The following is a 27,948-nucleotide window of genomic DNA, read 5'->3' on the forward strand; positions in this document are numbered from 1 at the left end:
TCGGCTATTGAAAAATAGCAGCGTCACTTAGTGCCACGCTATGAGCTTGTAGATCTGCTATTTTTAAAGAATCTTAAAAATGTGTGCAAATCTTTGAATATTATTTTTAAAAAGTTGTTGTTTTTTAAACACAAATCTTTGCTTCTGGAGGACCCTGGCACAAAACATTTTCAGATGGGGGTCCGCGGCCAAATTCAGACCAAACTTGAAAAAGTTTCGGCGTAGGTGCTATGGGGACTATCATTCCATGTAACCATGGTAACTATGGGTGTGTTCACGTCAGTGCGCTGTTCTTTCTTCAGGAAGTCAACCAGACACAGCAGGTGATGCAACTGCAGAGTAGCTACGTGTTTAACAGGTAAGGAGGACACTCATTTATTTATTTCAAAGTGAAGAGGTGGTTAAGACGTAAATACATTTAGATTATGTTGGTGTAGTGTGGTCTATGTGGCGACAGTGTGAGCATAATAGTAATAGGCTAATCAATATATAAATTAGATGATAGGATAATACATTGTTAGTCTTTTTTTTAATTGTACACTAATAATTCGTATCAGAGCCAGTGTCGTACTTTAAATCTAGTTGTAATGTTTGAAATTCTTGCAGCCTTGCGAGCTCAATGTCAGGAAACCTTCCTTGCTCAAAGCCTTGCCTAAAGCCAGGAAATCGAAACTTATGAGCAAGCAAACAAACGCTGCTCACCAACAACTGATTAGAAACCCCTTTGTCATCCAGGATGTATGCAAATTGCAAAGTAAACTATTGTGCAATTTCGAATTTGTTGAATGTGTGTAAAACGTCAGCCTTACATGAATCCAAAACACAGGCACATGGGCCTGTGATATAAAACTGTTATTTTAGTTATTGTCTCCACCAGGCCGAAGGCAGAACTGTCTGACTTTTAAAGTCCCAGATGTGTTAGCCCTGAAACATGACATGAAATCATGACAGAGTCGTGGCGGAGCTTCAACCTGGTTTTGGCACTATCTCCATTTCAAATATAAAGTGCTTACCCCATGGCCACGGATCTTACCATTTGAATCGGGTGGGTCTAAGTACCCGTATATTCTGTATTGTTCAATAAAAAGCATTTTAATCCGATCGGTGACCATTTTCTCCGAATTTTCTCCATTTTCTTTCAGCCATGCGACCCTATCGGTTGGGAGGTGTATTGCACTCGGATACAATATAACTCTATAATGAGAAAATGGCCACTGAGCGGATTAAAATATTTTTTATTGAACAATACGGAAGTTACGGTTGCCTAGACTGGCCCGATTCAAGTTGTAACATCCGTGGTCATGGGGTAAGCACTTTATATTTGAAATCGGAGTGGATGGACGGGGTTGTAAATGGAGAAAGTGCCAAAACCAGGTTGAAGTTTTGCCATGACCGCTAGTGACAGACGAGCGTGCCGTCATGTGAACCATGGTTGCAGATTTTGTATACTTTAGTGTGATTGACTCAGCTCTTGATAGGACTTTTATTGACAACCGGACATTATAGACCAATTAATTGTTTACTAACATTGAGACTGGACGCACAGGTGATTGTTTCACGCAATCAATTCCCAACCTGTTATTTCGGGCTGCGCTGGTTTCAGCACACCCCAACCCCCTCTTGTGTGTTGGCTAGTGAGGCGCGTCCTAGCGAGACCTGATAAAATGGGTTTCATTGCACGCATACTGGTTGCACGCATACTGGTTCTTATCAGTGTGACGTCGTCTGTTAAGGGGTCTTATTATTATCATCATTATATATCTTTTGTAATTTTAAAAACATTGGAGAAAAATAGACCTATAGATAGGGTAAGGAAATAGAATAGCCAAATATAATATTTTCCATCTACAAATCAAACTCTTTAAAAATGTAATTAATTTATTCAAACAATCCTAGATCAGGCCTTTAAAATTTAGATTATGTTATGGATATTATGGATATAATGTACAGTGGGCCTAGCATGTATATCCTATCCTAACCTCATTCCCAGTTCCTCCATCTCACAAGGAGGTGGACGGTGAAAGAACTACTGCTAAAAGTGTCTAACCGGAGGTACAGGAAGTACAGTAGACTACAATGTGGTCAGTCTTGTATTGCTTCCAGCCCTGTACTTCCAGTTAGACAGACACGTTCGGCAGTAGTTCTTGTCCAGCATTGTATATACAGTATATTTCCAGTTGCCTACAACGGGTAGATATTTGTTTGTATGTTAAGCTCTTGATTTAACTCACTACCCTTAAATCATACATTTTCTAGAATCTGCCATCATGTCAGTGGGTGAACCTGAAGCAGCACATGCAGAAAATAACCTGGAACTGGAGCTCTCGTGTCCAATTTGCTTGCAACTCTTCTCTGAGCCCATGTCTCTGCCTTGTGGTCATATCTACTGCTCGGCTTGCCTTCAGACCATGGAGGCAGACGTTGACCACCACTGCTGCCCTGAGTGCCAGGCGGAATATGATGGAATCAAAGCATTGGCTAAGAACTTCAAAATGTGCAGCATTGTTGACAATTATAAAGCCACACATGGGAGAATTGACTCCACAGACCCCCAGCAACCATTAAAATCCACCCAGAGCCAAGATGACACCTTAAGAAGTCCATTAAACAACCTTAAAATGTCAGAACCTGTTGATGCCCTTGACAAAGATGGAGCCAGAGAGTACCCCATCATGTCAGTAAAAAAAGAAGGTCAGGCCAAAGCTGAGAAGACAATGGCTGAACCAAAGTTCAGACTAGCATCTCAAGTGACAGAGTTGACCCTCAAGTTGGAGATGGCTGAGAGTACATTGAAGAAAGAGAAGGAAAAGGAGATGGAGGTGAATACGGCTAATGCCCAGCTGAGAGAGGGAGCAGCCACGCTTTTGGAGCGGGTGATGGATTTGTCTTTGAACTACAGTGCCGAGATGATGAAGCTGATTGAGACAGAGCTACATCCAGGTGAAGGGAGCATGAGCGGTCGAGTGGGGCAAGCAACGGAGGAAACTGAGCAACTGAGACAGGCTTTACTCCGGGCTGAATCTTTATTGACTGAAGAGGACTGCACAGTGTTCAGCGAGCATCTTCACGATCTGCAACCACACATTGTGGAGCTCCTTGCCAAACCTTTGGAGGAGTTCGAAGACCGCGTTGAATTAAAAATCAATTCTGCACGAGCTTGTTCCAAGCTCGAAGAAATAAATGGTGAGTTGAAGGCAGGACTCACAGAGATTCTGCGCTCCTTACGGAACGTCCTCAACCCTTCGGAGGTGACATTTGACTTGGACACGGCCCACCCCAACCTTGTCTTATCAGCAGACTTGAAGACGGTTACCTTTAGTGCTACCAAACAGCCGTACCCGGCCTCTCCCAAGAGGTTCAGCAGCTTCTTCCAGGTCCTCAGCACGCAGAGCTTCTATGGAGGTGAGCATTGCTGGGAGGTAGACTTGGAAGGCTCTCCCTGGATCATCGGTGTGTGCTATAGTGGGAAGCTAGCACGCAGCGGGCTGCCCAGTGCCCTGGAAAGCAACCGCGGCTCATGGTGCCTGATGTGGTTCGAGAACCAGCTGAGAGCCTTTGAGGAGGGACGTGGTGTACCACTCATGAGGACTACAATGGCATGCAGGCTGGAGATCAAGCTGAGCTTCAAGACCCACAGTCTGAGCTTCTACAATGTCAGTCCCATCAGTGGCAAGACCCACGTGTACACCTTTAAGGCTAACCTGATTGAGCCTGTGCACCTGGCCTACAGGATGATGTCGGGGCATCCCAAGGCACGTGTCACTGTCAACTCATCGTAAGACAAATAATACGGTTGTGACTCCTGAACTGGCACTGTCTGGTACACAATTGTACACAATGAACTTGGAATTGATGATTTTGGGATTATGCAATCTCATTGCATGCATGCTGGCTAACCAATCTCCCAAGATCCTTACCCTGACCTTAATCACACTCAACAGAATGCCTAAACATCACCATCTCTAACCTAGTCTCTCGAGACAGATTCTGCACCACTGCCTTATACATGTAGTGCTGTTGTTTGTAGGAATAAACACAGAATCACCTGTGAGGAAGTGGACTGAGAAAGGGGAGGAGGCAAATCGAATTTCTGTTTCTGCACAAAAAAGGATGTGGTGCCAAAGGAAAAAACTAAGGAAAACCTGCATGGGTTCCCAGATTGTCTGAACCACAACCTAAGAAGAATTGTCGGAAAACAAAAAAAGCAGATAAAAACAAGCCTTTGCACCTTTAAAAGACGATACAGTCTATTGATATTATTTTCTCATTGGTCACAATGATTATGGACCGTGATTTCAAACACTTGTTCACTTTTTCCCTGTAATGGAGGCCTTGGACCACTCAAAATGCATTCATTCATCATAATAACTAACAAAGGCAGGAGCCATGTAAGAAAGACAGAATCTATATTGTTAGTTTATTATAAAGTACTGTACTGTATATTGTGTTATAAGTACTCTTTATATACTCTTTCACCTTACTTATGCCTTGATGTCCTGCCATACAGGATCCTTTGAAATCAACCAGGAGCATTCTTATTGTTTAACCAGGGGGATGCATAAACCGTGTCTCAATGATATCATCTTAACAACATTAGATTATTAACTGACCTGGCCTCTTGTAGCCCAGTTAGACAGAATTCAAAGTTATTTCACAGCCTAAATTCACTGTCATTTTCATCCCTTTATCACTGCATAAATAAAGCATCTCATCGCAAGTGTTTCTTTTTTGCCTAATCTTTTTGGCATTGTTATTGCACAGTGTTAGAGAGTTAAGCTGAGAGATAAATGTTCACAGTTTTAGTTTAGCTAAAGCGGCAGAAAGAGGAGGGTTGTTCCTGTATCCATATAGGTCCTAATGGAGTGCCAGCATATGCAAACATCGCATTACCAGATAGCCGAGTGTTTCTGTTTACAGTATGTAAATACAAACCATGAGACCGGATCCAACCCTCGGTCTCGTCTCTCCTCTCATTATGCATGTGCCCATCTTTCATCTTGGCATCCCAGCTTAATAATCACATGCTCATTTTCTTACTACTTTTTTATATTTGTTTACATTTGCATTACATTTGTATATTCTAAAAAAGTTTTTCAGAAAACTTAGGGCAGGATTTAGAAGGCATCAGCAATTTGGCAATGCATTTGTCTTTCACACACCTAAGTACTGTAGCTACTGTATGTGAGTGATAAACCAAATGTTGTTTAATCTTTAATCATTTCATGTTTTTACTGTAATTGTATTGCCTCTCTGGGTCACATGAGAGTGAAAGAGAGAGAGAGGGGAGAGAGGTCACATTTAACAATTATTGTAGTTTTTACATATGACCTAATAATATTAGGACCATATTCAGACCATAGCATCAGCTCGGACATACTGTATAGCAGACCCTGACGTCCGCCTACTGTTGATCGATGTAGGTTTATATGACGATTTACCATTTGCAGTCCCTTTATATCATTATGTCCACCAGGCTGAAAGGCCGGGAGGTGGAGATAATGTTTGTGTGTGTGTGTGTGTGTGTGTGTGTGTGTGTGTGTGTGTGTGTGTGTGTGTGTGTGTGTGTGTGTGTGTGTGTGTGTGTGTGTGTGTGTGTGTGTGTGTGTGTGTGTGTGTGTGTGTGTGTTTCTTTGATAATTATTTACGTGATTATGCCCATGGCATGTGGTTATGGAGTGTTACCTATGCATCAAGTGGAATTCATCATTCAGCACACCGGTGTAATGTTACAGATTTGAACGTTTGGTGCATCTGGAGATGGCTTCTTATTATTTTTTTCCCATAACAGAAAATTAAGAGCAAATATAAGAGAAGTGTAAGAGAATGTTGCTGCATGAGGCCTAATTCAATTTGTAATCTAATTTATAAAAATATATTTCAACCCACAGAAGCCTCTGCTTTTACTATCAGAGAGTGACCCTGAAAAGGCTCTTATTGATTTGGGACTATACCGTACATACAGCCTCTCTCTCAAAAAAAAAGTGAAAAGTAAAAATGATTTGATTCTTTATGAAATCAGATCAGAAAAGGAACATGATTATAAGCACTTTGAGCAAGACGTGACTTTGTTTGTTACACTGGTAAAAGACAACAACGATCCTGTAAATGTTTTACAGAGGCTGTAAAAGCACTGCCAGGGCAGCAGATTATAGTCACAAAACTTTGTGTACTCCTGCAAGTCGATCACTGGGTCATGGACTTTGAACCCGTTACTTATCACCATCATGTTCTGCCAACTGACTTAAAATGATTTATGCACTTGATGGTCAACATTGTGCGGGTTAAAGATCTATGTATGTCATGGCAGGATGGCGTTTATTAGAATCTGTACTAGGCATATGTTTTCACAACTGGAGCACTAATGATTAATACACTTTAATTGATATATAAGAATAATTTGATCTAACACAAACTCACAGATACTGTCAGTAATATAAAGTGAAAAGAAATAACTTTTACAAGATGCATCTTTTACATTGTCTTCTTTGTGCGAGTATTTCTAAATTGTATTTAGCTGCATGAGCTCACTGGAGAATGACATACAGTACAGTGGTCAAGCGGTTCTCTGCCAAAGGCAAAGGTCAGACCATGGTTATAAATACACACAGATAAGAGGAAGCTTATGTCTTAGTCACAAGCTGTTTTCATAACTATAAATGTTCTACTGTACCAGGTCTTTAGGAAGTGGCTTCTTTAATCTAAAATATTTCAGATTATCAGAAGAACAAGGATGAATGCCCTCATGTCACAGCCTTACACATGATTTATAAGACAGTATGGCACTCGAACAACAATGAATAATGACATTATTCCACAGCACAGAAAACATTTGCGGTTTATGTCTATCTATTCAACCTGGTACCAATCAAAGTGCCACACCCTTCCCACACCTGCCTGAACTGTGATCATGACCCTTTCCCTATATATTTGATAGTATTTCACCCGCTTATCATTGCTGCCTGAGGACGAGTTATCATACTCGAAATGCGTTGCTGAGTAGTCTGTAAGGTTTTGAGCCAAATGTTTGTTCATTTGCCTAACAAAAAGTTGTAAAGCAGCGCTGTTTGAAGGCATTAAAGCTATTTTGCATTATACAGTGGTCTCCCGCCTTTTTTGTTTTTACCAATCAAAGTGCAGCAATAGATCAACAAATGACCTACAATCTGGATTACCTACATCTGTGTTATGACGCTTTTGTACTTCCATAGAATCGTCTCTACCCTCCTTTTTTGCTTTTCCATTAGTCCAAAGTACCTGATATGATGCAGGGTGTGACATTGGCATGGATGATGTGTGGCATTGTGTCAAGCTCAACCCAAAAAGTGTAAGTTGACGTATGCACTTGCATTTACTGTAGTCAACATTGTGTGGCTTAAAGGTCTATGTGTGACATCATGGCAGGATGGCGTTGATTAGAATCTGTGCTAGGCATAGGTGTATGTGTTGATAATGTGTTTTTGAATTAGGTGTTATAATACTGGAGTGCAAAGCTGCTGGCCTACGCAAGTGGCATTGTTTGAGTAATGGAGTTAAAAGGGTTACAGAGAGGCGGAGCGAGAGGCATCCTGGTGAAAGATCTTGTAATGCGTTGTTGATTTCTACTTGTACAGTAGTGTGAAAACCGCAACGAGGCGGGTCACCGATTTGCAAGACAGAAAGTTGAGTAGTGTGAACTGCACAGCAATCTAACGACTTTGACAACATTCCTCTTTCCCTACTGATGACTTTCATTCCTGTAACTATTGATGATTGCAATGAACTGATTTTATTTGACACGTCACACAACCTTACCACCCTCCACCACACACACACACGCGCACGCACACACACAGACACAGGGAATTCTGGCTCAATCCTTATGTTGAGGCAGATGGATTCAGAGATACTTGAATATTTCTAAATTAGACATTTATTGCATGAGCTCACTGGAGAAATACAGTAGTTCTCTGCTAAAGGCAGAGATCAGACCATGGTTATACACATAGATAAAACAATACGTTTTTTTACTGTAACAGGTCTATAGGAAGTGGCGCCTTGAATCGAAAATATTTTTCAGATTATCAGAAGAGCAAGGATGAATGCCCTCATGTCAATGTCTGTTACAAGCCGGGCACACTGTAAAAACAGGTGTAGAGTGTGCGTGCGTGCGGGCGTGCGTGTCTGTACTTGTACTTGGTCCCTGATGCAAATAAACGTATAAATGAAATGAAATAAAGTCAGTGAGGCACAACACACCAGAAAAACAATCCTACTAAATTCATGAAATAACAATGATGTTAAATATATTTGCACTTATACTGTATGTACTGTATGTTCTGGCTCTTTTCAGAGCCAGTACATACACAAGTACACACCCAATTACTTATATTTGAAATTGCTGTTTCGTTATTTGACATTTTCCTTTTCTTACGATTATCTTTTGAAATGGCAATTAGTGGAAGCTTGTGCGGAAAATAATTCACCCTCTCTTTTACACACGTAAACTTGTGATGTGACAGTAAACTTGAAATTGAATCCTGCCAGCTCTTATCATGTTTGAGCTCTCAGATGGTCCTTGACTTTATTTTGACGTGTGACGTGTGTCCGATGGTTGTTTATAAGGTGGATGAGTAAGGCAGCTAGCTGCACAGTATCTAGAGTGACTGTTTCAGAATGAAGGGTTGTGGGCCTTTGCTTGTTTTACTCCTCTGCCTGTTTGAGGCTGGGGTTCAGGGAGATGAGGAGCGCTTGAAAGAGCTGCAAGACAAGGTGGACAGCCTGGAAGCCACCGTGGTAAAACAGAATGAGAATCTGAAGATCGTAGAGGCCAACGCGGCAGCCAGCCTGGGTGAAGCCTCTGAGCAGAGGGTCTTGGTGGCCGATCTTCAAGTGGAGCTGGACATATCCAAAAGGGAAAGAGTACATGCAGGTTAGTTGTTAAGAGGCTATGCTTCATGCTGAAATGTGATTTGAAGAAGTTGTAAAGGTCCAGGCTGAAGGACCAGGCATGTATAAATGTTTGTCATTTGGTAACACTCGTTTCACTATTATTATAAATGTATTTATTATTAGTGGGATCTCTGGGAAGCAAGTACACTCATGTTCTCCTTCTCCATACTTTGACCTAGACACTTTAACATGTTCAGTTACCTTTGGATTTCAATTGACTGTATTCATATTCTTTTTTTAATTTCTTTTTTAAAGTAGATGTCTATGTGGAAAATGAGAATCCCACCTTTTTTCACCTTTTTATAGCAGTCCTACTACTTCACCATGCTTAAACTTACCGACTCCATTTTTTTTTTTAAATGTAAAAAAAAAACAAGGGAATTATCTAAAGGTCAGATTTTGAACCCAAAAGTATTTTTCTTTTTATTCTGAAATGGTTTATATTTTATTTTATTATTTTCAATTCTGTGATGTCACATAATTATATCCCTGTTCTTTCTGGACTACAATGGATTACGTGTTTCCTGTAGTTCCAGTCAGCACCCCAAGGGTGTCTCCAAGTCGAACTACACAAGATTTAGTTCAGCCTTTATCAGTGAAGGGCACCGTGACGCCACAATAACTTTAGAAGATATGTAAACACTATCTAACAGCACTAATATTTGCAGACACAATACACATGACTATTTACCAAATACCGGTTAAAACAAATGCACAATGAAGTAAAGAAACACCAGTGGTTTAAAGTAACTAAATACATTTAGTCAACTTCTGTACTCAAGTACAATTCTGAGCAACTTTTACTTTACTTGAGTATTTTCAGTTTTTTTTATATTTTGTACTTCTACTCCACTATATCTCAAATATTGTACTTTTTACTCCACTACAATTATTTCACATCTTTAGTTACCTTTCCTTGATTATTAATACAAAACATCCATTAACCACTTAATCCTTATACTTAGGCTATTTGAAATTAGCCGATCTGCAATGTGACAAGTTGTGAGTATTTTTGAAATATTTGAATTAAAAAATATATTATATATCAATTTTTTACTTTACTGGAGTTTTTCAAAATTTCAGTACTTTTACTTCTACTCCACTACATCAGAGGCAAATATTGTACTTTTACTCCACTACAATGATTTGAAAACTTTAGTTACTAGTTACTTTGCAGATATAAATTATTATATTATAAAACATGAATTAACCACTTTAGCCCCATTTTATACCTAGGCTATTTGAAAATAGCAGATCTACACTATTTTCAAACATTTTGTACTTTATTTACTTTGGGTACTTTAAGTATATTTTGATGCCAATACTTTTGTACTTTTACCCTGTAACATTTTGAACACAGGCCTTTTACTTGTTGTAACAGAGTATTTCTTATGTTGTGTTACTTTTACCTAAATAAAATATCTGAGTAATTCTTCCACCACTGATTCCCACTTTAACACCTCCATCCCCTCTCCACCCCCTCCAGTCAAAGATCACACACTGACCGTCAGAACCGTGCAGTCGCCGCTCCGCCCCCTGCTGGGCAGCAAGGTGGTGGTGCCCTGCCACGTCCAGGACAACTCGGAGTCTGTCACCCATCTCTCCCTCGCCATCCACTCCATCAAGTGGACCTACGTCCCCGACGACAACTCCCAGAAGTCCGCCCTCATCCTGATGGCGTCGTACGGCCAGGTGCGCGTGGCGGCGGAGTACCAGGGCCGCGTGACCATGGTCAACTACTACATGGTCGCCACCGACGGCACCATGGAGATCACGGAGGTGCGCTCCAAGGACTCGGGAACGTACCGCTGCGAGGTGACGTACGGCAACGAGGAGCACTACGACTCTGTGAACATTCGGGTTCAAGGTATACGACACCGATTCACCTTAAGTCAGGGGTTCTCAACCAGTGGTCTGGGGACTGGACCACCGGTGGTCCTTGAAGGGGTTCCAGGTGGTCCCCAGCTAAATGATGCAGAGTTGGTAACCAAATGGACCCTTATTAGATCTTTAACTCTTGAGAGTGTAAAATGAAACCAAATGGACCCTCACAGGTCCATTTGGTTTCATTTTACTCTCTCAAGAGTTAAATTATTGTTAAACATCTGCATTACTTAATTTACAAGAAGTCTACACAATTTAGATAATGTAGAAGAATTGTTATTCTGATCCACGACAACAAAATATTCTAAGTTTTGCGTCTGTGAGAAGCTAAATCTCATCAAATGGTGGTTCTGTGGCTCAAATACCGAATAAATAATGGACCTTGATATGAAAAGGGTTGAAAACCACTGACCTAAGTTATAAAATGTCTTTGAAACCGAAAGTAATTGTGAGCAGGAAACGTCTGTTGCATTATTCAATCAGTTATGCTACACGCTTCTCTTACCCCCCCCCCCCCCTCTCTCTCTCTCTCTCTCTCTCAGGTATTGTGTTCCACTACTACATTGACCATTACACCCTGACCTTTGAGGAGGCGAAGGCAGCATGCATTCGGAACAGTGCTACCATCGCCACACCTGCTCAGCTAAAGGCCGCTTATCATGATGGCTTCAGTCAGTGTGATGCTGGCTGGCTGTCTGACCAGTCTGTCAGGTAGGAATTAGTTTCAAAGACTTTTACCAGTTGTTTTAGCACACAAACAAACGCAAACTAAGCTGATTCTGCCAAATACATCACAAAACCCAGTATGGATTGTCCCCCCCCCATAGTAATCATTGCGTATAGAGTGTTTGTCCAGTAACAGGGTTCTCCCGACCTCTCCAACTCTTTTATCAACAGAAAATACATTTTCAGGTCAGGATGGTAATTTCATCCAATCAGGAGAGAGAACTAATACAGGATACAGGATAAACACATGAAATTTGAAGTGATGAAAGGATAACCAGACAATATTGGAATTGGAACACTATCAAATTGAAGCTGATACATGGGTTCTCTCTCCTGATTGGATGAAAATGTTATTAAAGAGCAGGAGAGATGAGGAGACCCATGTTACTGAACAAACACTGTAATAGCAATGACTACTATCAGAATAAAGTTGTAACATTTTAACAAAATAGTTTTTGTTTTAACAAAAACCTTTAGGTCTGTCTGAGGCCTCTGCTGGCAGACACACTGACACAATGCAGTTTACTCCTAAATTACTTCACATTGACTTACATTGCATGATAAAACAGGTGTCAAAAAGTCACTCTTTTAGCACATAAATGAACGCAAACAATACAGATTCTGACAATACATAACATTACAAAACCCGACACAGCATTATTATTATTATCATTTAATAAAAACGTCTATGTACTATTTGCAGATACAGATCTGGATCTGCGGATCCAGTCTAGATCTTTTTTTATTGACACACACAACATTTATAAAACAACATTGACCGGTTTTGTAATGTTACCTATTGCCAGAATCTGCTTTGTTTGCGTTCGATCTACATGTGTTTGAAAGTATATAATAAGTAAACCTGGGACAGACAACACTTATGCCATATCATATTACAATATCCAAAATCCCAGACGATATCTATTCTCATATCACGATGTCGATATAATATCAATATATTTCCCACCCTTCTCCAGAACATTCAACATCCCACACAGTAAAATATACAGACGAGACGACCCGCTGAATTTAAGCATATTACTAGTAAGCGGAGGAAAAGAAACTAACAGTAAAATATACACATTTTTCCTTGTATCGCCTACAAATGGCCTGTCATTAATTGACACCTGTGTGTTTAAATGCAGGTACCCCATCCACAAAACCCGGGAGGAGTGCTTTGGAGACAAAGAATTACTTCCTGGAGTGAGAACGTACGGAGTCAGAGAGCCTGATGAGACCTATGACGTGTACTGCTTTGCTGAGAAGATGTCAGGTACACACCTGGAAACTCTTCACACACTTGTTTAATATGTTTGGAGTGCCAGATGGGTGATTATTATTGCATCAGGATAATTCAAACTGTCATATAAGTCAGTGGTTCTCAACCTGTGGGTCCCCCAGATGACAGTAAAGTAAATGACAGTAAACTCACTGATAAAGCTTGAGTCTCTCCTTGTAGAAATGTGTTCAGAGTGCTGAGTACATTATACTTATACCCTGAATGTATTTAATCTCATCACAGACTGAGAGTCTCTCTTCTTTCTCTCCCTCTTCTGAAAGCGCTACCATGCTCTATTGAAAACATTTAACCATCAAAATGTAACCCAAACCATCCTCTGTCCTCCCAGGCAGGATCTTTTACGCCATGTCACCAGAGGAGTTAAGCTTCCACAAAGCTCAAGAGCATTGTGTCGAAGGGGGCGGTCGTTTGGGCACGACTGGAGAGCTGTACCTGGCATGGCAGGAGGGCCTGGACATGTGCCACGCCGGCTGGCTGGCTGACGGGAGCGTCCGCTTCCCCATAAACGTCGCCAGGCCCCAGTGTGGAGGAGGGAAGCTGGGAGTGACAACCATCTATCTGCACCCCAACCGGACAGGATACCCCGACACTGCTTCTCTCTATGACGCAGTGTGTTATCAAGGTAAGTCCTTGTAGAGTGTGTGATTGCACCATTCATTTGTCAGAATCAGAATTCAACTTTACTGTCACATCACAGGATTACAGGTGTGAAGAAGTTAGTGAAAGTGGAGTGGGCCCGAATAAGCCCACACATGCAGTACCAGATTTGGCCACTTGGAAACGTTTGCTTCAGAACCCCCGGTGGTTCTGTTTGACTGTCTGCATTTCTGTATGATCTCATAACTTTGTCGTGCGCTGTGCTCCGGCTGGTTAATTAATTCATGAATTACTGGGCTCGATCTCTTAACAGTTACAGTATGTTATTAGTGGTCTTGATCTCTTGATTGAGCCCAGTTATGTTATTCTCACTATCCATCTGTCGTGGAATTCTGGATCAATTAGCAATCGACGAGGCACATAGGAGTCGAAACAACATCCTAGGTGGTGGTGATTATGCTTCATGTTACATGATATCATGGTCAGAAATTAACACTCATATCAGTGGTACGGTAGTTCTGCCTCGAGCACAAGGCAAAGATCATAATTATACTGTAGCTGCTTGAAGGACAAACTGAACCATAACATTAAGATAGGCTGCACCAAAACAATAGCTATTAGGCCTAGTGGAGACATTTAGGCTCTTACAAGCTGTCAAATATCATAATGTATTGTAGAAGTATTATAAGTGATGATAAACTATAAAGGTTAGATATAAGCAGCCATATAACTTCTCCCTCACATCCCTCTCCACCCCCAGAGATAGTAAGCATCCCTTTCGAGGTGCCACTCCGCCCCGTTCTGGGCAGCAACGTGTCGGTGCCATGCTTCCTCCAGCAAAAGACGGACAACGACCCCAACGGCCCGCTCATGGATCCGCTCTCCCATCCCATCAAGTGGACCTACATCGTCGAGAACAACGTCACGCTCATCCTGGCCGCCTTGGACGGAAAAGTCCACGTGGAGAGGGGGTACAGAGACCGCGTGGCCATGGTCAACTACCCGATGGATCCCACCGACGCCACCATCCAGATCACGGAGGTGCGGTCCAAAGACTCTGGGACGTACCGCTGTGAGGTGATGTATGGCATCGAGGAACACTTTGACACCGTGGACATTCAGACTCAAGGTACGACACTAACCCGTTAAGACTGAGGAAAGGCATCTGTGTCATTTTAGAGTTGAGCTAAAAAGCATTATTTCATACTTTGGCTATTCAAAAATAGCAGATCTACAAGCTCATAGCGCGTCACTCCGTGCCGCGCTACGAGCTTGTAGATCTGCTTTTTGAGTGGTGCCAACCACTCCTACATTTGACTTTGTCTGTATGTCCGTCCGTCCGTATGTCCGTCCGTATGTTTGAGCACGGCTGATTGGTCAAGCTTCACGTGACACGTGACAATATGTTGTCACGTGTCACGTGACAACATATTGTTGCTGATTGCAACACAAGGATGCAACCAGTTACACTTTCAAAGGCACCACTCTCTTCACACTGGGTGTGATTTGTTTTTTAATCGTGAAAATGTGTGCAAAACTTTGAATATATATATTTTTAAAAGCGAACATTTTTAACACATCTTTGCCTCTGGGGGTCCCTTGAACACAATATTTTGAGATGGGGGGGTCTGCAGCCAGGCAAATACACTGAAATAGCAACATAAGTTTTTTCAGAAAACTGTTAGGATTTAGAAGACATTTAGTAGAATTGGCCTAAGGTCTTAATGGGTTAAAACCAGCTGTAAATGAGAGCAGGGAATGTATGATCACTCTCTCTCTCTCTCTCTCTCTCTCTCTCTCTCTCTGTCTCTCTGTCTCTCTCTCTCTCTCTCTCTCTCTCTCTCTCTCTCTCTCTCTCTCTCTCTCTCTCTCAGGTATTGTGTTCCACTACTACACTCACCATTACACCTTGACCTTTGACATGGCGAAGGCAGCATGTATTGAGAACAGCGCCTCCATCGCCACCCCGGCTCAGCTCAGGGCTGCTTATCACGATGGCTTAGATCAGTGTAGCGCTGGCTGGCTGTCTGACCAGACTGTCAGGTAAAGGACTTTCAGTCATACTTTTACCAGTTGTTCTGGCCATCACACAGATCCTTACATAATGATTCTTCCTTCTGGATTTAAGGGGATGAATAAACTGTGATATCCCCCCAAAGACACTGCCTCACTGAATTATTTTTTATTATCCTTCAGTAAGGATTTTGCTTTGGAAATGTAGTCGAAGGTGAAGTTTGTCCGAGGCCTCTTAATTTTGGACCACGGTTTTCGTACCTTTTCTATGATGTTATGATATCTTAGGATGAATGGTACAGTATAAAAATGTCATAACTCCATCCCGGGTCCGCCACAGCTTAAAACGTGCGCCAATAGGCCTTGCGCTAGATCGCGTATTTTAATAGCTTTTTTTTCTGTGAGTCCTGACGTTCATAGTGACAGAACACTATGCAACCGGGGGGAAAAAATGAGGAAAAAAACCCGGAAGTCTCGCTAGACAAGATTGAAATCTCGAGATTTCAATCTCGTCTAGCGACTTTTTTAAATTTTGCATAGTGCGCACGTTTTAAGCTGTGGCGGACCCGGGATGGAGTTATGAAATGTTTCTACTGTACCATTCATCCTAAGATATCATAACATCATAGAATCATATCATAACATAACATCATGAAACAATATTAGGAATGCAATCAACAGCAGAAACAATTGGAACTCACTGAAGGCCTTTGATACTCTCCAGAACCTTCAACATATGACACACAATAGACACACATTTCCTTGTATCTCTTCCTATTCCTGTGTGCTTCACTGCAGGTACCCCATCCATGAACCCCGGGATGGCTGTGGAGGAGACAAAGAGGGATCTCCTGGAGTGAGATCATATGGAGAAAGAGAGCCAGATGAGACCTATGACGTGTACTGTGTTGCTGAGGAAATGTCAGGTACAGTAGTAAACCACTATCCCTTTAACATTGTGGTAAAGAAAAACAAATCTACGAAACAAGAACCTGAGAACAAGTGACTGCAAGATATGTCTGCATAGACTAGCATCAATACAAAAAAATGAAAAAAATACTTCACCCAAATCATGGAGATTTATTTTGTTTTTGTCGCATTCCTGAGCCAGTAATTCCGAATTTGCTGAGACTGCTGTGCTAGGAGACCAATGCAAAACGATATAAAAGAACTAGAAAAAGTGCTCCTCGGAGCACAGGTCTCCGCCAGGTCAGGTAGGTTATTGTGGCCTCCTGGTGGCGCTATAATAGGCCAATGTTTAAAGGGTTACATTTGTTCTTAGGCCTTGCATGGCAATCGGACACAGCATTCATGGTTTGAGGCATTTTATTTGCTAAATTAGACCTGCTGGTGGCGCTATAACAGGCCAATGTTAAAAGGGTGGCATTTGTTCCTCAACATAGTGTGAATGTGCGTGCAAAGTTTGACCGCAATCGGACGGTGCGTTCATGATTTGCGGAATTTTGTTCAAAACAAGCCACTACTGCAAACTTTAGATGTCAATCTTAGCCAATGAGGATGGAATATGAAAAATCAAACACATCTGTCTTCATCACATGACTATGGAGATCATGTGTACCGATTTGCGTGAAATTTGGATAAAATCGGAAGAAGTAATATAAAAAAATGTGTTTTACTTAAGTCGGCCTCCTGGTGGCGCTAAAAAAGGCAAATGTAAAAAATGCAGGGCAAAGGTTTTTCCTTGACCTCTAGGGAGTGCGCATACAAAGTTTTACACAGATCGGTGCAGTTATAGGTAAAAACACAAATCGGCCTGTTATAGCGCCACTATGAGGCTGATTTGAAAAAGTTCAAGTGGCATTTCTTCCTTGGCATAGTGGAAATATGCGTGCAAAATCTCACGGAAATTGCATGCTGTGTTCATGATTTGAGGCATTTTGTTGAAAACGAAGCACTACTGCAAACTTTGGAAGCCATTTTTAGCCAATCAGGATGGATTATGAAAAATCTGAAAGACCCGTTTCGTTAAATGACGGGGTGGAAAACATACTCTCTCGCCATGCCTTTCGGCCTGGCGGAGACAATAATATAAACCCCAAAACCACTGTAATCACTGAGAGGCCTACTGATGATCCAGATAATGTTTTAAATATAGTTTTGCTTTTGTTAAGCTAGGTGTCCTATTAACTTCAATTAGTTATAACTAAGGGCGGCCGAGGGTCTAGCCCTTCGGGTGGCCGAGGGTCTAGTCGGGGACCGGCCTACACAGGAACGATGTAAATAGGGAATGAATGCTCCACCCTTTAAATCAAACCCCATTATACCTGTTGTCATAGGACCCGTTTTGGCCATCTGTTTGCCTGTGTCCATTTATGCCCATCTGTGTGTGCATTTATGCCCATATATGGAGCTATCTGTGTCTGTGATATATGGACATCTCTGTATGTGTCTGGGTGTGTCCCTTTTATGCCTGTGCCTTCGACTGTGTTGCAGACACAGTGCCGGTTCCCCCTTTAATGCAAACCCCATTATACCTGTTGTCATTGGACCCGTTTTGACTTTATTATGGAGATCTCTGGATCTGTCTGTCTGTTTCCATTTCATGCCCATATATGGGGATCTATGTATCTGTTTGTATGTGTCCTTTTATGCCCATATACGGCATATATCTCTGTCGCTTTTTGTTTGTTTCTTCTTTAAGCAGAATATGCAGCCTGCATAAATCTGCATCATTCAAGTCATCATCCCAGTCCCACGCTTTGTTTCTCTTTTCTTTTTTGTAGCGGGAGAGTTCAGCTTGAGTTTTTTTGGAGAACTTGTTTTTTGTTGGTCTTGTGCTGTTGATTTAGCTTGTCTTATGTTTGTCTCCCCCGTCTGCACCTCATCCAACTCAGATCTTGACTGATCCTTGTTTTCTTCAGTAAAAGCAGCACAGTTAATTAATTCTTCATCACCGATCTCATCAAAAAAACTGTCTCCTCCTCTGTCTGCTCCTCCTGTCTTCCCACCAGATGTTGACTGTTCCATCTGCTCCACAGGAACACTGTCTCCTCCTCCGTCTGCTCCTCCTGTCTGGCCAGCAGATGTTGACTGTCCCATCTGATCCCCAGCAACAGCCTTATTAGCTTTCCATTTCGCATCCCAATCGAGTTTTGTAATTCTTTGGTTCATTTTTCTTTTTTCCTGCTCCAGTTTTTGTATATAAAGAAGGACTTGAGTCGATGTCTTGAAGGCCTGCTCCTGCAATTCCTTCCGGCTTTCCATGAACTTGCACTGATAATTTAGAAGTACCAAGTTGTTACGAATTATTTCTCCTTCACCGGGGTTTAGCTTTGGTAGCTTTTCTGGAATACTCATTTTTTTGAGAGCTGCTTATAGACTATATGCAGAGGTCTGTCAAGAGTGCTGGACTTAGCTTAGAAGCCGGCTTATATACTTTCATCTGTCACCTCGGAGTGAGAGGAAGAAAGACTATAGTTTATGCCACACTCAGAGATTTTTTGTTGACTCATCTAGTGTATGTGATGCCTTTTATGAAGTGATGTCACAATGAGTCAGCGCTTGCTCCGGAACAGCCCGATGTAATGAGTCAGCGCTTCCTCCGGAACAGCCCGATGTCAGTCATCTCCGCATACGGAGATTCCAAACCTTTCGTGCCGGATCCGAAAAACTGTGTATCGGGTCGGGTCGAGGCCTAGCTAAGATCGTAGGCAAAGGTCTGAGCTATCTGTGTGCGAAATTTGGAGTCTGTAGCACCAACCATGTGCTTTCAGGGCTCATCCATGCGATTCGGGCCAATTTGGATTCGGCGTCCATTGGCTTCAATTAGTAGTCAGCACTCCGCATATGGAGATTCCGAACCTTTCGCGTTGGTTCCGGAAAACCGCATATCGGGTCGGGTCGAGGCCTAGCTAAGATCGTAGGCAAAGGTCTGAGCTATCTGTGTGCGAAATTTGGAGTCTGTAGCACCAACCATGTGCTGTCAGGGCTCATCCATGCGATTTGGCCCAATTCGGCCTCGGCTTCAATTAGTAGTCACGATTGCTAGTCTACTATGCAGACATATCTTGGTCGGTTTTTGTTGAACATATGTATGTCTTTACCACACATATTATTTCAGATGGCATGTTATTTAGACAGATGCTAGGTTTATTTTTTACCTGGCTGGCACCGAGTGTCTTTCAGGCATTATACTGGCAATAGTAATTGATATAAAATAAGCATTTGTTTGGGTGAAGTATGTATTAAAGGGATAATATTTCACTTTCAAAACAAATTTGGGTCATTTTATCGTCTACTCAGGCTTTTGGGAGCACCCCGGACCATGTTTAAGTCGCTTGATTCAGTATTTTTAGATATTTGATATCCATATTATCAGACAAGCCCCCTTCCTATACAAACCCATTGTAACTTCAAACTCCATTTTAACCATGTAAGATTCATGTAAAACACGGTCCTTGGTTCTGGTGACTGATATTGTCCTTCTAATAGGAAGGACCGTGTTTTTTCAATAACCTTTTTCTTTTTTTTTTTCTTTTTTTTTTTTTAGGAAAACGAAAAAAAATGAATACAATAAAAAAATAAAATGTATCGAAAAACACGTCCCCCTCATGTATTAGGGGTGCAGGATGTGTCACCAGAACCAAGGATGGGTGTTTTTGATGAATCTAACATGTTAAAAATGGAGTTTGAAGTTATAATGGGTTTGCATAGGAAGGGGGCGTGTCTGATAAAATTAATATCAAATATCTAAAAATAATACTGAATCAAGCAACTTAAAACTGTCTGGGGGGGCTCACAAAAGCCTGAGTAGACGATAAAATCAGCCAAATCCTGTTGGAAAGTGAAATATCTCTTTAATGTAATTGAATATAATATAATCACGTGCCTAGTCTCTCTTATTTCTCTCCCTGTTCTGAAAGTGCTGTGCTCTATTGAAAACATTTAATCATCAAGACAGAGGCAGCCTAACCCCAAACCCTCCTCTCTGTTCTCCCAGGCAGGGTCTTTTACGACACATCGGAACGAGAGTTCACCTTCCACGAAGCCGAAGGCCAGTGTGCCGCACGGGGCGGCCGCTTGGCCACGACCGGACAGCTGTACCTGGCATGCAAGGAAGGCATGGATGTGTGCAGCTCCGGCTGGCTGGCCGACAAGACCATCCGCTACCCCATAAACATCGCCAAGCCGCAGTGTGGAGGAGGGATGGTCGGAGTGATAACCATCGATCTGGACCCCGATCTGGACTCTAAACACGACGCGGTGTGTTTCCGAGGTAGCTCTTTTAGACTGAGGGACTGCAACTCCCACAATGCACCATCGATAAAATTGGGGTGGAGAGATGGGGTCATCGAGACAAAACAAGCTTGCTATTGTTGGCATGCCCTTGGCTCTGGACACATCTATAAAAATCTAACACACTCATTATGAATTTGTTTGGTGTGGCTGTGTTGCTTATGAGTTTGCCATGTTTTTTAATCTGCTGTAGTCTTAAACCTGAACTGGAAAACAAACTGGGGTTTCATACCCCTTTAACTTATGTCCATAGGGAGCCCCATAAACGCCAACAGTTGTCTGTCGTACAAGCTCTATTTCCCCCTGGAGCTTCCTCGTGTCCTGATACACAAGCGGAGACATTTGTGGCATGGTGGAATAGCTTTTGGCTCTGCATTATGTAGCCCAGAGGCCCCTCAATATGTGATTCATACGTGAAACTGGGTGGGGTTGATCAGACCGTTCCTGATTTTATGGCAATTGTTTGGAAAATAGGCTCTTTGGAAGCCAGTTATAGTCAATCTGCATGGAATAAAATCTGCATGCGTGTGTGTGTGTGTGTGTGTGTGTGTGTGTGTGTGTGTGTGTGTGTGTGTGTGTGTGTGTGTGTGTGTGTGTGTGTGTGTGTGTGTGTGTGTGTGTGTGTGCGTGTGCGTATGCGCGCGTGCGTGAAGGCTCTTGCTTAAAAACAAACACTGGACCAGTAAAGTAGCAACACAGCAAACATCAACCACAGGTAAACATCATTGAACGATATACACAATTCATTCTTATAATAATGATAATGTGGTGTCTCCAACAGATGGAGAGCTTGTTGGATTGATGGGCTACCGAGAACAACTCGTCGTTCCAGGGAAAGAGCTGGAGAAAGCCCATGAAGAAGAGGAGGGTGAGCCCGAAGAACTGGACCGAAGTAACTTGGACACTGATATGTCTATTATTAATGGTGAGTGAATCGCTATTTATTTCATATCACTAGGCTTTTTTTCTTTTTTCTTTATTCAGAAATAAAGAATGAAATGCATATGTTCTCATTGCTGCCCATGAATAAAACTACAGGAATAAATAAAATAAATAATTATACTGACAATTATGAATCAACTATTAACAAATATTAGGTCATTTGTAAGTTGTTTACTAATAGCTTGTTCATGATCAACACATTGACTGCCAGAGTTTATTCATAATGTACTCACCCCTGTGCCAGCGATTTGGTGTTTTATAACCCTTTTCAACCGGTCACAGAATTGTTGATCGTGTGTTGATCGTTTGTCTGGCTGTGTTTATAAACACACACGACAGATAGAGAAGCACTCAAAGAGTTAAGTTTTCTCTCTACGTCTCCATTCTCTCGCTCCCCCCCTCCCAAACAGGCTGCAAACGTCATATTCGGGTGGCTGACGACGTATTTCCGCCCCACTTCCGTAGGGCAGAAATAGCTTAGCTTAGCTTTGATCGGGTTTCAGATCGTTGGTATACACAACAACTATAACTGTTCGTCATCCAGACTAAAGAAAATAGAACCGGAGCTCTCCGTTCGTTTTTTATACCGTGTGAAAAAACGTGTTTTGCCCTATTTTGTCTAAAAATCACACTTTTTAAGCTGAAACGAAAAACGAAAACGAAACCACTGGATTTTGCATCCGGGTGAATCGGAAGTAGGTGGAAAGGGAATCTGACCTCGGTAATGTACAGAAAACAGAGCGATCGTCTATTAAACAATGAAAAATCAAAAGAAAGCATATATGCGATCTAGGCAATCAAGCGATGGATTTGAAAGAACGCATTAATTCGATCTTGGCAATCAATTTGTTGAAGTGATATTTATTTGATTAAAACAAAAAAAGTTTTTTGTTAAAAGGTTAAAGCACTATATTCTGATAGTAATCATTGCTATAGAGTGTTTGTTCAGTCACAGGGGTCTACCTGTCTCTCCAGCTCTTTAATAAATAGAAAAGACATTTTCAGGTTGGTGCCAAAATTTCAGCCAATCAGGAGAGATTACCCATTTACCAGCTTCGTTTTTGTAGTGTTCCAGTTCCAATTTTGTCTGCTCATTTCTTTGTGTCATCACTTCCAATTTCACTTGGTTAATCTGTATCCTGACTCAGCTCTCTATCCTGATTGGATAAAATTGGTATCCCGACCTGAAAATGCATTTTCTGTTTAATAAAGAGCTGGAGAGACATGGAGAACACTCTATAGCAATTAGTACTCAGAATATAGAGCTATTTAATACTGATCTTAACCAAAGAAAATCACTTACCCTACCTTTAACTATGAATAAGGCAGATTTGTTTGTCATATCCAATCATAACCAACTATTAACATATTTAACAACTCATGAATAACTCATTAACTAACTGTTTGTGAATGATCTATTAACTATTTATAACAAATTGCTGTTCTAAAGTGTTACCCATAGTGGACCATGGTATACGTTTCTCTGTGATATTCTTCAGTATTGGCTGACCAATTGATGGCGAGTGAGAGCAGGATTGAAGACCTCCAGAAACAACTGAGTGCTGTGGATGACCTTAAGAAGAGACTGAGGGTCCTGGAAGCCCTTAATAACAAAATCCGTGCCAGTGAGAAGAGGGTGAATGCCTCAATTGCCAGACTGAATGCCAGTGAGGAAATGGTGGGTGCCCTTCAGACCAACCTGAGTATCACTGAGAAATTGGTGAAAGATCAGACGAAAAGACTGGATGCGAGTGAGAACAAGGTGGAGGACTTGAAGGACAAAAACGCAGGTAATTTGAACAGGAGGATGTTCTGTGAATGCAGGTGGGGGGGATGTTAAAAAGGACTTACCTTGGTGTCAGTGGTGGAAAAAGTACTCAAATGTTTTACTTAAGTAAAAGTATAAATACTGCAATGTAGAAATACTCTGTTAGAAGTAAAAGTCTGTGTAATCAAAATGTACTTGAGTAAAAAATACAAAGGTATTGGCATCAAAATGTACTTAAAGTACCAAAAGTGAAAGTGCTCATTATGCAGAATATTCCCGTTTCACAAGTTATCATATCTCTAAAATGTATAAAAACCTTTTGAAAATAGCCGATCTACAAGCTCACAACACGTTGCGACGTGTTGTGGGCTTGTAAATAGGGCTAAAGGGGTTAACGTATGTTTTGTTGTAATAATCAAAATCTTCTAAGTAACTAGTAACTAAAGTTTTCAAATAATTGTAGTGGAGTAAAAGTACAATATTTGCCTCTGAGATGTAGTGGAGTAGAATTAAAAGTACTGAAAACTGGAAATATTCCAGTAAGTTAAAATACCTCAAAATTGTACTTATTCTTAAGTACAGTACTTGAGTAAATGTATTCAGTTACTTTGCACCACTGCTTGGTGTTAATTACTTCAGTTGAGAACAGAAGATACTGTTATGATAATGTAATGTAATGTTTGATCCAAAATTCACATGGGGGAAGCTTTCCCATTTAATTGAAACTATTTACAGTCGACTCAGTGCTAATGCTGTGCTGATTTCAGCCTGCCTTGATAAGCTGTCCACCATAAATATGATGTTGATGGAAATCAAGAGGCAAGCAGAGGAACTGAAGAAACCAAATCCAGGTATTGTACACCTTCAGGTTTAGCAAACACATCCTCTCTATGTACTGTATTACTCACATCTCACACAGGTGTAACTATCATGGTAAATAAGGTTGATTGTGTCAAACTGCACAAAATATCTATATTAAAGTATTTATTTGTCAGAGAAAAATATGGATGTTTTCTTTTGTTTTAGAAAAAACAACAACAATTGCATTCAGTGCAGCCGACCGAGGAGATGGAACGATTGCACCCTCGCAAACTAACACCACCTTCATCTACAGAATGGTTATCACAAACATTGGCGATGCCTATGATGAGACTACAGGTAAAAAGATCCTGTTAGGCCTGCAACATGCACTTATTTACAGTGGTGGAAAAAGTACTCACATTTTGTTACTTAAGTAAAAGTATCAATACTACAATGTAGAAATACTTTGTTACAAGTAAAAAAAAAAATCCGGAATTCAAAATTGACTTGAGTAAAAAGTACAAAAGTATTGGTATCAAAATATGCTTCAAGTACCGAAAGTAAAAGTACTCGTTACGCAGAATGTCCCGTTGCACACGTTTTAAAAAAGTAATCTTTTGAAAATAGCCGATCTACAAGCTCACAATGCGTCGCATTGTGAGCTTGTAGATCGGCTATTTTCAAATGGCCAAAATATATATAGGGCTGAAGTGGTTAGTGTGTGTTTTGTAATAATCAATATCTACAAAGTAACTAGCAACTCAAGTTTTCAAATCATTGTAGTAGAGTAAAAGTAAAAGATGTACTTTGATGTACTTAGTCACTTTCCACCACTGCTTATTTATATCACTGTTTCTCAATGTCTGGTCCAGGGCCCACCACCAGGGGTCTTAATGGACCCTTACGGGTCTGTAAATCTGAGATTGTATAAATGTGTCCATTTTTTATTTTAATCTTTGGGACCCCAATCTACACCGTAAAATTGTCAGTGTTGTTACAGACCCGTAAGCGTCCATTTGGACCCCCTGGTGGTCCCTGAACCCAATGTTGAGAACCAGTGTTTATAGATTCTTGTCTCCACCTCATAAAGCAGCGACCATAGTTTTTGTCAAATTACATTTTCTGTAATAAATTCTGATGGCTGTAGAGAGAGGCACAGCAGCATATTTCTGCCAATATTGAGTTTATTTGAATAAAGTGGCTTAGCTTGTACTGCTAAACAACAACAACAACAACATCATCAACAACAACAACAGCAGCACAGTTATCATTTGGACAAAATATCAAACAACAATTCCCAACAATTATTTTGAAATGTCAGCCTCCACGTGCCATGGATCAAAACAGTGTTACACATAATCAGCCTGATAGAACTCTTATTTACAGTTTAGGCATTTAGCAGATGCTCTTAATCCAGAGCGATTTACAGTAAGCAAGGACACAAGATAATACATCATAATACGTCAAATGCATAGAAATAGTAATCTAATAATAAAGTAATACATAAGTAAACCAATAATCTAATAATAACTAATACATACGTAAACCAAGAACCTATAATCAGCCTACATTGAAACTATACACACTATAGGATGCCAGGGTAACAATGACCTGCCATCTGACGACCTAACATGCTATCTAAGTTGCATTTTAGCCTTTGCATAATCCTGCAAGGTCGCCACGGCTAGGGCAAGTGCTACGACAAAATAAAATATCAAATAACTGAAGCAACTGAACGTGCCATGGATCAAAACTGTGTTACCCATAATCCAACAGCCTGATTGAACTCTTGTAATAGGGATGGGTCCCAGGACTCTATCCCAAAGGCCATTTAGGGACGGTGTTTGGCTAACACTGCAAGCATCAGACAGAAAGATAGCATTGTTTGTGAGGGAAAAATGTGACCTGGTCAGGCAAGCATAATGCACAAAAAAAGAAAGAAAAAGGAGATTCTCCGCTTCCTATAATCCTGTTGTTAAGTTGTGAGAAATGTCACTTCACCAAAAAGCGGATTTTTTTTTTAACCCATTAAGACCGGGAATTCATCTGTGTCATTTTAGATTTCTTTGGCTATTCAAAAATAGCAGATATACAAGCCCGCGCTATGAGCTTGTATATCTGCTTGTATATCTGCTTATTCTTTTTAATCGTGAACATTTGTGCAAATCTTTGAACATATATATTTTCTAAAACGAACATTTGTAGCTCAAATCTTTGCTTCTGGGGGTCCCTGGAACAAAATATTTTGAGATAGGGGTCTGTGGCCAAATAATACATATCATTTTGGGGGTCCTTGACATGAAAAAGTTTGAGAACTACTGATGTAGCAACATAGGATTAGGTTGTTTTTTTTTAAACTGTTTTAGAAGACATTTTGTAGAATCGGCCCTCAGGTCTTAATGGGTTTAAGTCCAAGGCTAACAATCTCTTGCATCAACAGGTTTCTTCACAGCACCAGTAGATGGCGTGTACTTCTTCACGTTCTTCTATCACACTGGAAAGTTGCTGGAAACTACGCTCTACCTTTACAAGAACGATCAACGTATGGCCATCACCTCCGACCACTCCACCGGATCTGATGGGGCTCATAACGGGGGCAATGGAGTCACCCTGCAGCTGCAGCGAGACGATCAGGTGTACGTGTACATGGCTGCCAATACACACGCTTGGGGAGACGCCTATGGCCACACCACCTTCAGTGGCTTTCTATTACAGTGAACACGGATCATTGAGAATCCAGCACGATCTCAGACGGTTTGCTGGGATACTCAAGTATCCTGATGTTAAGAGAATACAGAGTTATTCTTAGGTCTTCATTATTTATATTATTGTTATTATTATTATTATTTGTTAAATCAATCATTTGAGATTTCAGGTGATTTCTCCCATTATGTACAAAAAAGGAGAACATTATAACTTGCTGTACAATAACAATAAATAACTACACTGAATCCATTGCATGTTATTTTTCTATTTCCTGAAAAGTAATGGATTTTGGACATACAGTGCATGATTTCTACAGTGATTTAGATCTAACATTTTTGCCTTTTGCTGAAGGTGGATGTCTTGTTGTGGCCCATTGATAATTTAAGTGCTGAATCTGCTGATAGCTCACCACAGGAGCAGGTTGATTGCTCAGCTCAAGGGTGAAGAAGGGCTGAAGTAACGTGTAAAAATTAATTATGTGAGCCGATCCTTACTCACTCGATAAAAAATATGTTTTAAAAAAAGACTACGGGCCCGTACCGCTGGCGTATCGGTCCGGGCACCTAGGCTACAATGTAGCCTGACAGCGCGTGTTCGAGTCCCGATCCCGGAACAACAATAAAGGCATAAAAAGCGCAAAAATAAATCAGACAAAAATAAAAAAGACTACAGACGGAGGAGTCTTCAGAGTGGCACGTTCCCAAGTTGCAGCAGAATTTGGAGGTATAGGGTGAACCTTGGGGACCAACACATCTGACCCTACAGTCTGATGTGTGCTCAGTGGTGGAAAGTAACTAAGTACATTTACTTAAGTACTGTACTTAAGTGCAATTTTGGGGTATTTGTACTTGAGAATTTCCAATTTCCAATACTTTACTTACTTCTACTCCACTACATCTCGGATCCAAATATTGTACTTTTACTCCACTACATTTATTTGAAAACTTTAGTTCCTAGTTACTTTGTAGATTTTGATTATTATTCCAAAACATACATTAACCACTTCAGCCCTATATACATTTCGGCC

The 27,948-nt window shown here is 41.0% G+C and overlaps 2 protein-coding genes across 3 annotated transcripts; both read left to right on the plus strand.

Moving 5' to 3' along the window:
- Window positions 1-273: 273 nt before the first annotated feature.
- On the plus strand, window positions 274-4,717 carry trim107 (tripartite motif containing 107). 2 transcript variants are annotated; one of them, XM_084061572.1, is made up of 3 exons: window positions 329-358; window positions 1,143-1,306; window positions 2,257-4,717. In XM_084061572.1, the coding sequence occupies exon 3, from the start codon at window positions 2,268-2,270 to the stop codon at window positions 3,777-3,779; it is 1,512 nt and encodes a 503-aa protein (XP_083917698.1). In that variant the 5' UTR covers window positions 329-358; window positions 1,143-1,306; window positions 2,257-2,267; the 3' UTR covers window positions 3,780-4,717. The 2 variants fall into 2 exon arrangements, with proteins under 2 accessions (XP_083917697.1, XP_083917698.1); XM_084061571.1 differs by lacking the exon at window positions 1,143-1,306 and having other exon boundaries at window positions 274-358.
- Window positions 4,718-8,652: 3,935 nt separating this feature from the next.
- On the plus strand, window positions 8,653-27,657 carry LOC311048565 (aggrecan core protein-like; the record flags this gene model as incomplete). Its single annotated transcript, XM_084061828.1, has 14 exons — window positions 8,653-8,908; window positions 10,415-10,795; window positions 11,355-11,523; window positions 12,684-12,811; window positions 13,167-13,460; window positions 14,196-14,564; window positions 15,310-15,478; window positions 16,247-16,374; window positions 20,409-20,684; window positions 21,486-21,629; window positions 23,146-23,436; window positions 24,182-24,265; window positions 24,441-24,572; window positions 26,656-27,657. 14 exons carry the CDS (start codon window positions 8,653-8,655, stop codon window positions 26,931-26,933), a joined length of 3,099 nt encoding a protein of 1,032 aa, XP_083917954.1. The 3' UTR covers window positions 26,934-27,657.
- Window positions 27,658-27,948: the final 291 nt, after the last annotated feature.

Source organism: Gymnoscopelus microlampas, assembly GCF_963454915.1.
Source record: "Gymnoscopelus microlampas genome assembly, chromosome: 7".
In the NCBI taxonomy this organism is placed as follows: Eukaryota; Metazoa; Chordata; class Actinopteri; order Myctophiformes; family Myctophidae; genus Gymnoscopelus; species Gymnoscopelus microlampas.